This window comes from Prionailurus bengalensis, chromosome E2, assembly GCF_016509475.1.
Source record: "Prionailurus bengalensis isolate Pbe53 chromosome E2, Fcat_Pben_1.1_paternal_pri, whole genome shotgun sequence".
Classification (NCBI taxonomy): Eukaryota; Metazoa; Chordata; class Mammalia; order Carnivora; family Felidae; genus Prionailurus; species Prionailurus bengalensis.
This window is the reverse complement of record NC_057352.1, coordinates 17,935,989-17,950,474: the sequence shown is the minus strand read 5'-3', so window position 1 is coordinate 17,950,474 and position 14,486 is coordinate 17,935,989. Positions and strand designations below refer to the sequence as shown.

The following is a 14,486-nucleotide window of genomic DNA, read 5'->3' as shown; positions in this document are numbered from 1 at the left end:
ATCGGCGCTCTCACACGCTATTGCCCCGCCCCTTCACTCTCGTGTATGATAGGCTGCACCTCCTGGCCTCTGAGCCACTGGGGATCCTTCGGAGACGGGCCTTCATCTGGTACTGACCAATCAGAACTCCAGAACCCAACCCGCCCACACAGTGGAGTGGGCCCAGATGGGAGGGGTACCCTTGGAACGGGGCCAGATGGGAGGGGAGCCCGCTGGAAGACTAGACTATCACAACGACTTCCCGCAGGCTGAATCATTCCATACCCCAGCTGCAGGGAGAATGGATTGAAGGAACGACTTCCTCCCTCGTACTTCCCCAGCAATACGGAGGGAGGCCCACAACTTTCCAAATACTGACCGTACACAGAGAAACCATAGAAACATCTTTATTGAAGGGGACAGGGGTCATGCTGAATTCAGGGACATGCAGTGAAGGGGCAGTCGTGAGCTGTCCTTGGTGGTCAGGGCCCCGGGTCCACCCTGGACCCCCTGGGCCTTCAGGTTCTCCCTCAGGCCGTTGGTCTGGCTCGAGTGCTGTGAGGTCCTTTGGGGCCAGTGACTCAGATTTGGTGTTTTGGACCTGTGACCAGAACATAGATTGAAATAGGGGTTCCAGGATTTGGGATCCCCTCAAGGCCTTGGGGCCCTTCATGTATTAGAGATGGAGGCTTTAGGATGTGGGGTTCCCTTGGGGCTGGGGCTCTTTGCATTTGGGTGTCTTGAGATCCAACGACTCAGGGCATTGAAGTGCTCCAGTTTCCAGGGATGAGAATTCCTGTTTGGGGTCTCCTGGTGCCTATGAAGTGGGCTTGAGGTGCCCTGGGAGCCCGGGATGCATATCCTCACTGCAGTCTCCTCCATCCCAGGCACAAGGACCTCCGTGATTGGGGTTTCCTGGGGGCTTGGGATTGAATTTTTTAATTTGGGATTCCCTGGGGATTTGGGGATTCCATGATTTGAGGATCCTGGTAGTTAGGGCCTTAGGATCCTCTAGGGGCTGTAGGACTTGGGGACACAGGGGAGTATGGGACTTGTACTCTGGGGTTTAGGATCCCGAGAGTGACAGAATGGGGCCTCTAAATTTTGGGGTCCCCCAAAGGGGGAAGTCGTTACTTAAAAAATAGAGAATTTTCTGGGAGCCTGACCAGCACAGGGGCTGTGGGCCATGTGGGGTGGGCTTCATACAAGGCACTGGGGGTTTCTTGAGGGCGCAGAGGGTAGGAAGACTTAGGGGTCCTGTAATTAGCACTTCCAGGACTGTTTTGGTGTCTGTAAATTGGGGGTGACAGTGGACTGGTTAATGTGTGTCTCTTCTGTAAGAACAGGGGTCTTTGTTAATGTAGGGAGTCTCTGATTGCAGTGTAAGCTTTTGGGGTGACCATGGGGGGTCACAACATCTTGAGGGGACTGATGTTAAATGTAGGTCTGTTACTCTGTTGCTCTGGAGGCATGACCTATGTTTATTTCAAGGGGACTTGACAGAGGAGGAGTCTTTGTTAATGGGGGAGGGTTCTGATCCAGTAATGAATGATTCAGGAATGTTCTGCTCTGGAGCATTATGTAGAGGTCACCATCATTTGAGGTGATGTGGAAATATGTTATTGGGGGTCTGCTCTGAGGGGTTGGGGATAGGGACTAGCCTGAAGGTGCTACACTCAAGGAATCTCTTTCTGGGTACCTTGGGGTCTGTATTTGGGGGTTATCATGAGGGAATCTGTTAATAATGGGGCCTCAGTGATCCAGGGCTGGCTAATGGGGTCTCTATTCTGGATGTGTTACTGGGAATCTCTATCTCAGGGTGATTCAGGGACTCCTTGTGTCAGGAGATGCTAGAGGGGACTCTGTGACTCTGTCAGGTATCCAGGCCTCTAAGACTGCATCTCTGCCCTCAGCATCCAGGGAAACCAGCAGCAGAAGAGCAACCTGGAAAGGAGAATCATATCCATCACGCCTTGATGCAGGGAACATCTGGATTTGGCCTTTCTGGATTCTGTCTCTACTTGTCTGGCTATGCTCTCTCAAGGGTGTTCTGCCTCCTCTACCTGCCCCATAAGGGTGAAAGTCCCCAGAATTCAGTGTGGGAGCTCACTCCCTAAAAACTGTTTCTGGGTAGGCTGATTAGCCACTAGTTTTCCTAACCTCTATTTCCAGCCCCAACCAGAAGTCCAGATCCCTGTGTCCACCAGCCTTGTGCAACCTCTCCCTGAACATCCTACAGGAGGTGGGCCAAGGGTTGGCTACACACCTGGAGATGGAGTTCTCTGATGCGATGTCCTTTGGGGTCCGGACTGTCGTGAAAGTGCGTTTGGGCTGTGTCACTGAAGGAGAGGGCAAGGTCTCAGGTGACAGGATGACAGACCCTCAATACCCAACCAGACTCCTTGTCATTAATACTTGTCCATGTCCCCAGTACCCACCTCGACCCCACATTCCAATACCCATCTGGACCTCTCATCAATAATATTCTGTGTCCCTCAATACCTACTCATGTCCCCAGTGCCTGTCCAGAGCCTTGTTGTTAACATCCCCATACCCCATAGCATCTATCCTCTTCAGGATCCTGTCTCATCATTTTCCTGGACCCCATGTCCCCTGTGAAATACTGGAGATTTTGCCACCAGCATATACCTGAAAACCCATGACCCTCCTATCCCCAAACCTTCACTCCTCCTCTACCTCTTACACTCCAGCTCCAACTCACTTGTCACTTGATGCACTTTTTTGGCTCCCACATTGTCCCCAGGGGGGTCAGTGGATCCACCAATCCTGGGGAGACATAAGAAGAGTAGGAGAAGTCAGAGTCACAAGAGGAACTGAACCCATGGGGCCTATGCAGAAAGAGCTACGGTGTGGAGGTGGGTATCCACACTGTCCTGCTGGTACAAGAGGAAGAGACATCTAACAGGGGAATCAGGGTTCTGGGAAGTGCCCTGGGTTTGGGTTAGAGTTTGGGCTCACCTCTGAATTCGGGATGCTGGTGCAAAGACTCCATGCCGCGGGGGACAGGTAAAGTACCGGACACCGAAGACAGAGCCATCATGCTTTCCAGTGGGCTGGTCTAGCTCAATGCCATACCAGTAACCTGCAGCAGTAAGGTGTCAGGATGCCTCAAGGCCCTGCCTTCCTGCCCCCACCCTACCCCCCAGATCATTGTCCTCACCTGGGGCAAAGTCTGTCTTCCCATAGAAGCGCACAATCCCTTGCTTCTGGCCAGCAACAAGGACTTGGTCTCCAACTTCAGCCTTGGCTCCCTCTCGCTGCTGCAGGCTCCCCAGAGATGGGGATGACGGGGGCTTCTTCTTGCCTGGGGTAAAGGGTACATGGGGAGGGAGTGGGGCCCCCAGATGCCAGCCCTGGGGACCCCATGCCACCCAAAAAGACCTAAGGTAGAAACTCTGTCCTGGCTCCTGTCAGGAACCCTAGAGCCTTCCCAAGAACTGGGGGGCTTTAGGCTTGAAAGGAAACAATCTCAACTGTAAGAAAACTGGGGGTGGGGGTTAGGCATGAGGGTCAAGAACCTGGAGAACCCCCAAATCCTTTCTCAAAGCTGAAGTTATTTGGGTCAAAAGAAAAATTGAGTCACAAAAGTAAGGAGCCCAGAAATTATCCTTTTAAGGTGAAGGAAGTAGGGGCACCTTGGTGGTTCAGTCGGTTAAGCGTCTGACTCTTGATTTTGGCTCAGGTCATGATCACAGGGTCATGAGATCAAGCTCTGCATCGGGCTCTTCATGGAGCCTGCTTAGGATTCTTTCTCCCCCCTTCTCTCTGCCCCTCACCTGCATGTACATGTGCACGGTCTCTCTCTCTCTCAAAATAAATAAACATTTAAAAATAAATTAAAAATAAATAAATAAATAAATAAAATGAAGGAAAGGGTTGGGTGTGAAGATAAATCAAGTCACTAAATCCAGGAACCCCACAGATTCTTTCCTAAAACTGGGGAAAAAACCTTGGGCCTGAGGGGAAACTAAGTCATAGGAAGCAGAGAACCCCCAGATCTTTTTAGGAACTGGGGGTGGGTGGGCAGTACCAAGTCAAAGGAGAAACAGAGTCATAGAAGTAAAGAACTCAAGAGATTTTCTTCTAAAACAGGAGTTTGGGCCTGAGGATAAACTGAGTCACTGAAGCTGGGCTACCCACAGAATATCCTCAAATTGGCTCTCCTCCTACCCAGAAGGCTCCCCTCTGACCTTTATGTTCCCTGCGGCCTTTCCCAGTGACACGGGAAAAGTCCATCCGAGGAGTCCGAGGTGTGGAGGTGACTGATGAGGGGGGTGCATCCACTACTTTGGAGATCTTGGACACAGAGGCAAAGAGACCTGCGGGGACAGAACGTGGGCTGGGAGCTGTCCAAGCCTCTGCCCTCTGCCCAGTCATCATCTCCCTACCCCCATTACCCAGTCAGCAGCATCAGAACTACTGAGTGGACCCCACCACCACCCCATTTGAGCCCCAGGTGGGACTGACCCTGCTTGGGAGGGCAGATGAAGTACCGGACACCCCCAACACTGCCATCATTCTTGCCCTCGGGTTCATCCAGCTCCACGCCCACCCACTGGCCACTGGCGAACTCCGTGGTCCCGCAGAACCGAAGTGTGCCCGTCTGAGGAAACAAGGGAGGATATGGTTTGGCGGGGGTGGTCCTTGGGGGGCCATGACAGATCCCTGGCACAGCCCTGGTGAGTGGATGAGGGAGCCCTAAGCTCAAATCTGTTTGGACATTACCATTTATTGGCTATATGACTTAACATCACTGTGCCTCAGTGTCCTCATCTAAGAAATGGGAACAGAAATCACACCTACCTTATAGAATGGTTATAGAGCTTCCCTGTCCAATGCAATAAACAGCCATTAGCCACATACAACAATTTAAATTAACTGAAATTAAAATTAAATTTAGTTTTCCTGGTTGCACTAGCCACATTTCAAGGGCTAGTAGCCACATGTGGCTTATGGCTACTTTACTAGACAATACAGACACAATATTTCCATCATCACAGAAAGGTCTACTGGACAGGGCTGTTATAGGCTCAGAACAGGGCCTGGTGCTGAGTGAGGGATCAGCGAGTGTTGACTATTACTGCTTGTAACTTTGGTCAAATGACCTCCTAGGCCTTAGTTTCGTCTGCAAAATGGAGAGAATAACGCACCTTAGAGCCTGGCTGTCTGGTTGAAACATCTGTAATGTATGTAAATTTGTTTAGTTGTGGTGAGCCCTCGTGGCTATTATCATCGTGTGAGGCTGCTTCACTCTCAAAGTTCTGGTTCCTTGCCTATAAAATGGGTGAATTAATAGTGCCTATTTTGGAGGATTGGTGTGGGGATCAGAATAGTGCCTGGCACACAGACAGCACTTGGAATGCACCAAGGCTTCTTCTAAGGGCTTTACAGATTTTAATTAGTTTAATCCTCATACAACCCGAGGTGGGTACTGTTACTAGCTCCATTTTACACATGAAGAAACTGATACCCAGAGAGGTGGGATCAGTGGCCGCAGGTCCCCCAGCTGGAAAGCAGGAAAGCTGAGGTTTGCCTGAGCTTCTAACCACTGTACTATACTGCTTCTCTCAGAGGCAGATTGTCATTATTGTTCTTATCTTCAAACCAAAGGTTTCACCTCTCTGAAACTCTGGAGCCTCTGAGCCTCCTACAGTCTTCTAGGTTCTATAATGGGAAGAGTCAACCCATTCTGCTTTCAGAATTGTCACATGGATTTGACAAGATCATGCACAGAAAGCTTTACAGGCAGGGCTGATGCATGCAAAACTCTTGATTAGGAAACGCAATGTGACTTTTACAGTTCCTCACTGTGTAAGAAACTAGATTCAAATTCCTTCCGGTGGCCTACATGTCTGGTATGATCCAGCCCCCTACTGACCTCTCCCCTTCATCCTCTGGTTACACTACCCCTTCCCTCCTCTTGGCCTCTGAACTTGCTGTCTCCTCTGTCTCCATATTGTTGTGTGTGAGCTCCCTCCTCTCTCAGCTCAGATATCAGCTCCTCAGAGAAGCCTTTGGAACACCCCAGCAGCTAAAACGGCATTTGCCAGGGGAAATTTACTAAATCCAAACTTTTTTAAGTTAAAAACAATTTTTTTTAAGTAATCACAGAGTCCAATGTGGCGCTCAAACTCATGACCCCAAGATCAAGAGTCATATGCTCTACTGACTGAGCCAGCCAGGCTCCCCTAAATCCAAGCATTTAATGGTTTTCAAAGCCTCTGTTGCTACCAGAAATTATCTTAACTGTGGATTTACTTTATTGGCTGTCTCTCATTAGAAAAGCTCCACAAGAGTGGGTCTGGGCTCACACACAGCCCTTTATTCCCAAGGAGAGGCTGGGTCCGCATAGAGACTGAGGGACACCAGATAAATAAATAAGTCAAAGTTGGAATACCTGGATAAATGAAGATTCTCTCTGCCCTTTGGGCCTTTATACCTGCTCCCTCTATGCGGGATCCCTTCTCCTTTTCTTCTCCTGACTCATTCCTCCTTATCTTGAAGCGGGTGCCTCCATCCCACAATACCCCTGATTGTCCTGACCTGTCCTTTTTTCCCAAAGTGCTGACGCCTCTGGGAGCAGAGGTGGGCCTTGACTGGGGATCACAAGGCCCAGGGTAACTCACAGGTGCAGAGCTGCACTGATCACTCTGTTTGTGCTACCTCATGACCGCCACGACTATTCTGGGCTGTCACTGTCAACTGATAGATCTGTCTTCCCTCCCTGGATTGAGAGCTCAGCCTTGGGGCAAAAGGAAGCACTCACAGAATGACTGTTAGATGAAATAAATACTGTAGGAATGATGGGGGTGGAGGGGGTGGAGGGGTGGACAAAGGGGAGGGTCTACACTCTGTCCAAAGACCCAACTCTGAGGCACGAGGGCTGACTCCTGCTCTCCACACCTTTCCCCAGGCCCTGACCTTCTGGCCATCCAGCAGCACGCGGTCTCCCAGACGCAGGCCCAATGCACTGAGCATGAGATTGCCTGGGACGTTGTCATAGTTGGGTAGTGTGACCTTGGGGAGGGCACAGGAGAGTGGCACAGCCTCCTCCAGCAGTGTTCGCAGCTCCTTGGCCACCAGCGCTGCCTCTGCCTTGTCCAGGGACATGTCCATGGGGTCTGGGACCACCTCTGCTGGCACCTGTCCCTTTCGGTTCTGGGGGGCAATGGGAAAAAAGGAAGTGAGAATTCAGTGGCATAGGCTGTACCTCCACCAAGCCCAAGCTCCCAGAGACCCCTAGACCACGTAAAGCAAAGGCAGATCCAGGCCATCCCTTAGGCCATCATGGGAATAAGAAGGGGTGAGGCATTAAGTTGTAGACCACGTCCCCAGGGAAGTCCACCCTCAACCTCAGGCTGGGGATTTCAAGTAATTGAGGGTGGAACTAGGGGTGGAGCCAACAGGGAATGAAGGTCACACTTCAGTCTGTAGGTCATGCTCTCAGGGAGGCCATGTCCCCAAAGATCCCGAGCCTGGAATGAGACCATGTGAGGGATGAACATTGAAAATGGTCTCCTGTGGTACTGGGTCAGGTGTCCCACTGGGCCAATGGGGAATGAGGAGAGGCAGCGCTTCAGGAACACAGGCCATGTTTCCCCAGGATATCTGAGCCTGGAATAATGCAGAGTAACTGGTGTTGGAAATGGATGCTTTGGAGATCAAAGATCATACTGAGGGCTTATGGGGGGACCCAACCTTCTCATTCACAGAGAGTCTCAACTTTTTTCACGATCCTGAAATATTATCTACACACAGCCCCAGGGTCAGCCAAGATTGAAAGAAGATATTTTTTGCTGGGTAACCCTGGATAAATCACTTACTCTCTCAGCTTCAGTTTCTCTAATAGGGCTCATAATAGAGTTCACCTGACATATCATGAACACTAAGTAAACACCAGCTATCATTTCATTTGTTGAATGTATAGTAGATGATTTTTGTAATGAGCTTCTAGAAACGCAAGCAGTTCTGGCCTCCCTCTCCTCCGCTGGCTGGGAAAGGGGGTGGGGAAGGAAGGAGAAGGAAGAGAATGGGGGCTGGGACAGGGATGTAGTACCCGCAGCGCCGGGTTGGCACCATGCTCCAGCAAACATTTGGCTGCGCCCAGGCACAGGTTGGAGGCAGCGATGTGCAGGGCTGAGCCGTGGTTGAAGTCACTGCACGTGGAGTTCACCACTGGGGTGTGGGAGAGAGGAGGGTTCCGGGTGAGTGGACTTGGCACCCCGCCCCCCGTAGGCCACCTTGCCACCTTAGAGTCCCCCAGCTCAAGTCCATCTCTTAACCCCACAGACCCGAGTGCCTCCCACAGACTCGTGTTGCAGAGCCCAGCCCCTCCAGAAGGGTCCTGTCCAGCCCCTGGGATGGATGGGTCATGGATATCTGGACCCTGTCTCTCACACCTCCTACCTCCACCCTACCACCATCATCTCGGATCCCGGTCCCTTCTCCCTTCCCAGGCCAGACCTCAGTTCTGCCCCATCACTCAGCTGCCCTGCCTTCTTTACTTCATGTCTCCCCATCTCCCAGCACATCTTCTCCTGGCCCCCAGCACACAACAGAGGCACCCTCCTCCTGCTTCCAGCCCCCATCTTATCCTGGGTCCCATTCCCTCTAAGCCCCGACCCTCCCGGTCACCTCTCGGCCGGGCGCCCTTCAGCAGCACGCGCACAAGGTCGGGAACGTCGAAGTAGGCAGCGTAGTGAAGCGCATTCATGTTGGTCCAGCGGCTGCGCAGTGTTACGTCCGCACCCAGCGCCAGTAGCTGCTGTGAAAGGCGCACAGCCGCCGCAGGGTCCCCTGCACGACAGCCCAGGTCAGCTTGCGTCCCCTCCTCCAAAGCCTGGGCCCAGGGCGTGGGGAAGACCCTAGGCCTTAGGGACTGTGCTTTGGGATCTTAGGCTGCGGGTTCACGGTGGGGGTCTGAGGGCCAGGATTCTGGGTGATTCTGAGGGTGTCATGTCTGGGCGCCTAGGTTTGGGGGCTGGTCGCTTGGGGGTTTGGACCTTACCGACTCCATGGGCTCCAGCCTTGCACGCATAGTGGAGCAGTGTCATGTCGGTCAGCCCATCACGGTCATTCACATGGCAGCCTCGACGCAGAATCTGGGACGGAATCAGGGAGGTTTACCCAAATACATGAGGGACCCCATCCTCCCCCTCCCTGGCTTCCCAAGCGTCTTACCTCATTGCCGATGACATCAATCTTGTGCTGGACTTGGGGCACCCACTGGCGCACGATGGCGAACAGCTCAGGGATGGTGGTCTGCGGGTCAAAAAGAATCTCCTGGCACGCCGGGTCATTGGGGTCGAAGAACGTGAAGGCTAGGGCAGTGAGAAGTTCAAAGTCATCCCAGGCAAGCTGATCCCCTCTTTCCATCCTGAGGCAGGGGAGCTCTAGGCCTTTGCCTTTAATGCCCTCTAATGCATGGTCTCAAACCACATGGTGCATGGGCTACAGGCATTTTCTGTTGGCCAGCATAAGGTTTCAAAATCAGGAGGTTTCACAGAAAACTCTGCATGCCCCATGTGTCTTGAAAAGTTGGAAGATCTGGCAATCCCACAGAGCAGCAAACTGCACCCCTGGAAATGAATGTGGAGGGAGTGCAGTACCTTGAGTCTGCATGCCCCTGGGAGGAGGGAGGCTGCCACTGCTCTAGCCCACCATTGCCCTGGCCGAGTATGGGCACAGTTTGGCTAAATCTCAAGTAAAAACAAAAAGCCAGATGGGGCGCCTGGGTGGCTCAGTCGGTTAAGCGTCCGACTTCAGCTCAGGTCACGATCTCACGGTCCGTGAGTTCGAGCCCCACGTCGGGCTCTGGGCTGATGGCTCAGAGCCTGGAGCCTGCTTCCGATTCTGTGTCTCCCTCCCTCTCTGCCCCTCCCCCGTTCATGCTCTGTCTCTCTCTCTCTGTCTCAAAAATAAAATAAACGTTAAAAAAAAATGTTTAAAAAAAAGCCAGAAAAGCTGGCTTTTCAGAAAAATCTCCCCAATTTTTCAAATACTGTGTAGAACACATAAAACGTACCCATGGGCAGGATCCAACCTGTGGCCAGCCAGGGTGGTGCCCAGAGGAACTTCCATCTCCCCCTATCAGGCCGTGATGTGTGTTGCTTTCTGTGGTATTGTCAACACCCAGCACAGGGCCTGGCGCAGGGCAGGAACTCAGTGCATACTGAGTGAGTAAATGAATTCCCAGACGATACATAGCTCTGGATGCGTATCCGGATGATACACACCCACAGAGACAGCATCTCCAGGAATCAGCCTTTGTGTTCCTCTTTAAACCACAGTCCCGGCACACACAGCCCCCCTTGGCTCAGACCCTGCCCTGGCTCCCACCACACTCAAAGCACCGACCACTATTCTCTCCACAGCCCACGGGCCCTGCACAAACCGGAGGCCAGTGTGTTCTCTGCCCTCTCGCCCTCATTCATTCCACCCAGTCACACTGGCTCCTTCTGTCCTTCCAACACGCCAGGCAAATTCCTCTCAGGCACTTTGCGCTCGGCATTTTCCTTGCCCGGGACAGTCTTCCCTCAAGCCTTCTCAAGGTGTTGCAGGTTTTACTCAGATGTCACTTCTTCAGGGAGGCCTCCCCAGACCACTCTGTGTACATCAGCACCTCTGCCCTTCTCCATCTCCTGAGCTTTTTTATTGCCGTAATCATGGCACCTCCCACTGCTTAACATTAACTTGTTTACTCCTTTTTCCTTCCCTTTCTCCTTCCCTCTTTTCCTCTCTCACTTGTCTCCCTCGCTAGGATGTAAGCACTGTGTTTCTGTGCTGCCTTGTTCACTCCCTTCTCCCCAAGGCCTGGCACAGCAGCTGGCATGTAGTAGGTGATCAATCAATCTCTGCGGAATTAATTGTACAACTTTGATACACAAATAGACAAGTTCTTCTCAGAGTCCATCATAGCCCCCTCTCTGTCCTAGACCACATTTCCAGATGCCCTCATGTTCGGTGGTCAAACCCTCCTCGTTCTAGAAGCAAGATTCTGAGGGAGGTGAGGGTCAGGCAGGGAGCAGCCTACACTCTCTGACTTCCACCAGGGTACAGGCCCCAGCCACATCTAGACACATTTCCAAAGGAGATTTTCCAGTTCCCTGGGGTGGATTCGTCACCTGGGACACCCAGATAATGTTCTTATTTTTCTGTCAGACTGAAGTCAACTTGTAGCCTCTCTGACCCACCTCTAGTGGGTGACATGAGCACAGATGCCATCCCTTCTACCCTATCCTAGTGATGCCCACTCTTTGAACATGGTGCCTAGTTTTTGAACTTACAGCTGCTGGGCATTCCCAGACAACATCTTCTAAAAGCCTCCTCCACCCTCTCTACCCAGCAGCCAGAGGGAGCTTTTAAAAATATAAATCAGATCTGCCGCTCCTCTGCTTTTAAATACCTCCCTACCAACTGCTCTCTCCTCATCACACTTATCCAAAGTCCTCGCAGTGGACGCTAAGGCCCCCCCAGATCTAGTCATTGCCAAACCCTCACCTCGACTCCCATCACTCCCTTACTACAGCTCCAAGATTGCCTTTCGTTCCTGGCCCAGGACTTTTGCACTTGCAAAAGATAGCCCGGAACTATCTTTCTCCAGCTCTCCTATGGCTGATTGCTTCTCATCCTCTGGGTCTCAGCTAAATGCTACCTTGTCAGAAAGACCCACTCTGACCACTCCGTCTCAAGGTGCTGCCCCCTGCCCCCCTTTTATATGTCCAACTTTTATTTCTTTCATAGCACTCACTCCATCTGAATGTATCTGATTGATCTATTATTTGTTCCCTTCTGAGAGCAGGGATGATGCCTGGGTCACTCACCATTAATACAGAAGATGATAGAGATCACCCAACATAAATCTTATCACAGACTAGTAGCAATGGATAAATATGCTTGGTGAATGATTAGACACTTTCAGTTTCTCCAAGAAAATACCCTCTCAGCTCCACACCTTCCTACCTTGGAGCCTTTACTCCTGCAGTTATCTCTCTGGGTACTCCCTTCCCTTGCCCCTTTCCCTTGTTAAACCCCAACTCATCCTTGGGTCTCCCTCAAATGTTACCCCTCATAGAAACCATGTCTTAAAAAGCTCTTGCAGCATCCCATTCTTGGCAAACACAATTCTCATCATGTCTTATAATTATATATTTATATTACATTATACTTATCTGTGTGGTTGCCATTGAGGCCTGTAAATTCTCTCAGGGCAACAACTGGGTCTGTCTGGCTCCATGCTTTGCCCCAGCTCCTAGCATAGAGCCAGGTCCACCACAGGCTTTCAGTAAATGTTTGTTGAATGACTAAATGATTGAATGATGTGTCATGAATCAAAGATTAGGATTATTCCAATTTCATTCTCCAACGGGTGAATGAATAAATTAACCAAAGGGGGATGCAATGGCCACCACTCACCCAGACCACTTTCAAATCACCCAGAATCTCCCCACCATCACCACCAGCAGAGCTCAGCCCAACCTCTCTGGCCACCCATGGCTCCAAACAAAATTGCAGGGTGGGGAGGATGGTTACCGTAGTCCTTGGGGAGGGGGGCAGGTGCCGAGGGGTGCACAACAGGCTTCTGCCGGCGCTCCTGGGTGGGGCTGGGGGCCTCAGGGACCAGCTCATCCTCTTCCTCCTCTTCTTCTTCCTCCCCGCGTAGTGGGGGGGCCATGGGAGCGGGATCTGTCTTAGTCATGGTCTTCAGTGGCCCTCCGGGGGGCGGGTGCAGATTTGGGGGCGGCTTTCAGGCCAATCCTGGAGACAGAGGCCAGTTACAGAGAGCCCCCAACAGGGTCTAGGGTCTGAGCCCCCAGAAGCTCCAAGGCCCCCAGTGACTCCCACACCCCCAGCTCTGGATTTTAGGCAATCATAGCGACGACCATCAGCCGTCAGAGGACCCTGGTATGCGGGCCCAGCGCCTACCACTTCCCCCCTCTTCCCCAGGTTCAGCCCCCCATTCTTCTCCTCCCGCGTCAAGCCCCTCAGTCTAGGCCGCCCCCTCCCCGGGTTTGTTTATCTCGGGATGCAGGATGCTTCGCCCCTCCCCTTCTCCGCGGGCCTCCCCTCTACCCATCTTACCTCGGACTGATGGGGCTGGGGACCAAAGCTGAGACTGGGGAGACTGGAGTAATGGGGTGTCAGTGTTGGGGGAAGTGATGGGGGAGGAGAGGGAGACAGAAGGGGACGAGGCCCAGACGCCGACAGGGGATGGGGGTGGAGAAGGAGGGGCGCTGATGCGCATGCGCAGTGATACCCCCAACCAGGCGCGGGGGCGGAGATACTGGGAGGCTCCAGGCTTTGATGAAAGGGCTTGAGGCAGCGTCGTCGTGAAGAGGATAGACACGGAGGATGGAGAGAGAAAAGAAGAGATGGCCACGAAAAAGGATGTGAGACATCAAAACAGAAAGAGATGAAGCAGAGACAAGGGCAAGAAGGAGAGGGATGGGAAAGCGGGCACAGTTTTTTGTCCGTCCCCTTGGGACAGAGCCTTCCTTCCCGCAGGCCCACAAACCAGGCCAGTTAGGGCAGGGGTCTCAGTGTGGTGGTGGTTATGAGTGTTTTCCTCTCTCTGAGATCTCAGACCTGACCCTTCTCCATGGTCACCGCATATAAGGGGTGTCTCAGAGGGATGATTTTGTAGACTCCTTTCATCATCGAGGGTCATTAGTTACCGTGGTTATCATCACTGAGTGCTCAGAGAGCACTTACCAGGTTTAGAGAGGTTAAGCTACTTGCCCAAGGGCACACAGCAAGCAGATGCTGGAGCTAAGAAACCAGACGGCCTGGCTGGAGAGTCTGGGCTCTTCATCACCATGCTACATATGGCTGTAGCAGTGTGTAGGGACCAGATCTGGCAATGAACCCCTCCAACCCTCTCGGAACCTGTATCTCCCCTTGGGGGAAGACCTCCTGGAGCCAGCTCAGAGTCCAAGCCTTCCTGGATCCATCACCCTGGTTTGGCTGTCACTCTTGCCTGGTGACCAGAGCTGGCACTGCCTACCACTCCAGCCCAAAGAGGACTGGGCTACTTTGCCTCCCGCCCCTCATCCTTCTAATGGGCAGGGCTAGTTTCATCCCTTGCCCCCCACCCCGGCCCTCATCCTGGTCTGTCCTTCATCCTCTCCCACCTGGACTGTGTTCTCCCTTACCCCACAACTTGCTCCCTATAATGCAGCCACAGGGACCTAACATATCATATCAGGGCCCTCCTCCATTCAGAGACATCTGCTTGCTGCACCTCGCTCTAGATAAAAGCTAGTGTTCTCAACCACAGCTCACAAGGCCCTAGGTGGACTTTCCACTATCATCTCTCCACCCTCTCACTCTCCCCCACATTCACTGCCCACCACGCTGACTTCCTTGCTCCTTCTCAGCCCAGGACCTTTGCACTGGCTGTTCCTTCTGCCCAGAATGCTCCTCCCCCAGATGCCTGGTTTCCTCTCTCCCCTAGTTTAGGATTTTACTTCTTGGCGCCTTTTCAGTGA

The 14,486-nt window shown here is 52.3% G+C and overlaps 1 protein-coding gene across 1 annotated transcript; it reads right to left on the bottom strand.

Annotated features, from left to right (window-relative positions):
- Window positions 1-370: 370 nt before the first annotated feature.
- CLIP3 (CAP-Gly domain containing linker protein 3) lies at window positions 371-13,492 on the bottom strand. Its single transcript, XM_043600656.1, has 14 exons — window positions 13,081-13,492; window positions 12,532-12,756; window positions 9,181-9,320; window positions 9,008-9,101; window positions 8,635-8,796; window positions 8,057-8,175; window positions 6,922-7,158; window positions 4,468-4,603; window positions 4,191-4,319; window positions 3,161-3,304; window positions 2,959-3,082; window positions 2,702-2,766; window positions 2,246-2,318; window positions 371-1,923 (listed from the first exon to the last, which is right to left on the bottom strand). The coding sequence occupies exons 2-14, from the start codon at window positions 12,695-12,697 to the stop codon at window positions 1,869-1,871; spliced, it is 1,644 nt and encodes a 547-aa protein (XP_043456591.1). The 5' UTR covers window positions 12,698-12,756; window positions 13,081-13,492; the 3' UTR covers window positions 371-1,868.
- Window positions 13,493-14,486: the final 994 nt, after the last annotated feature.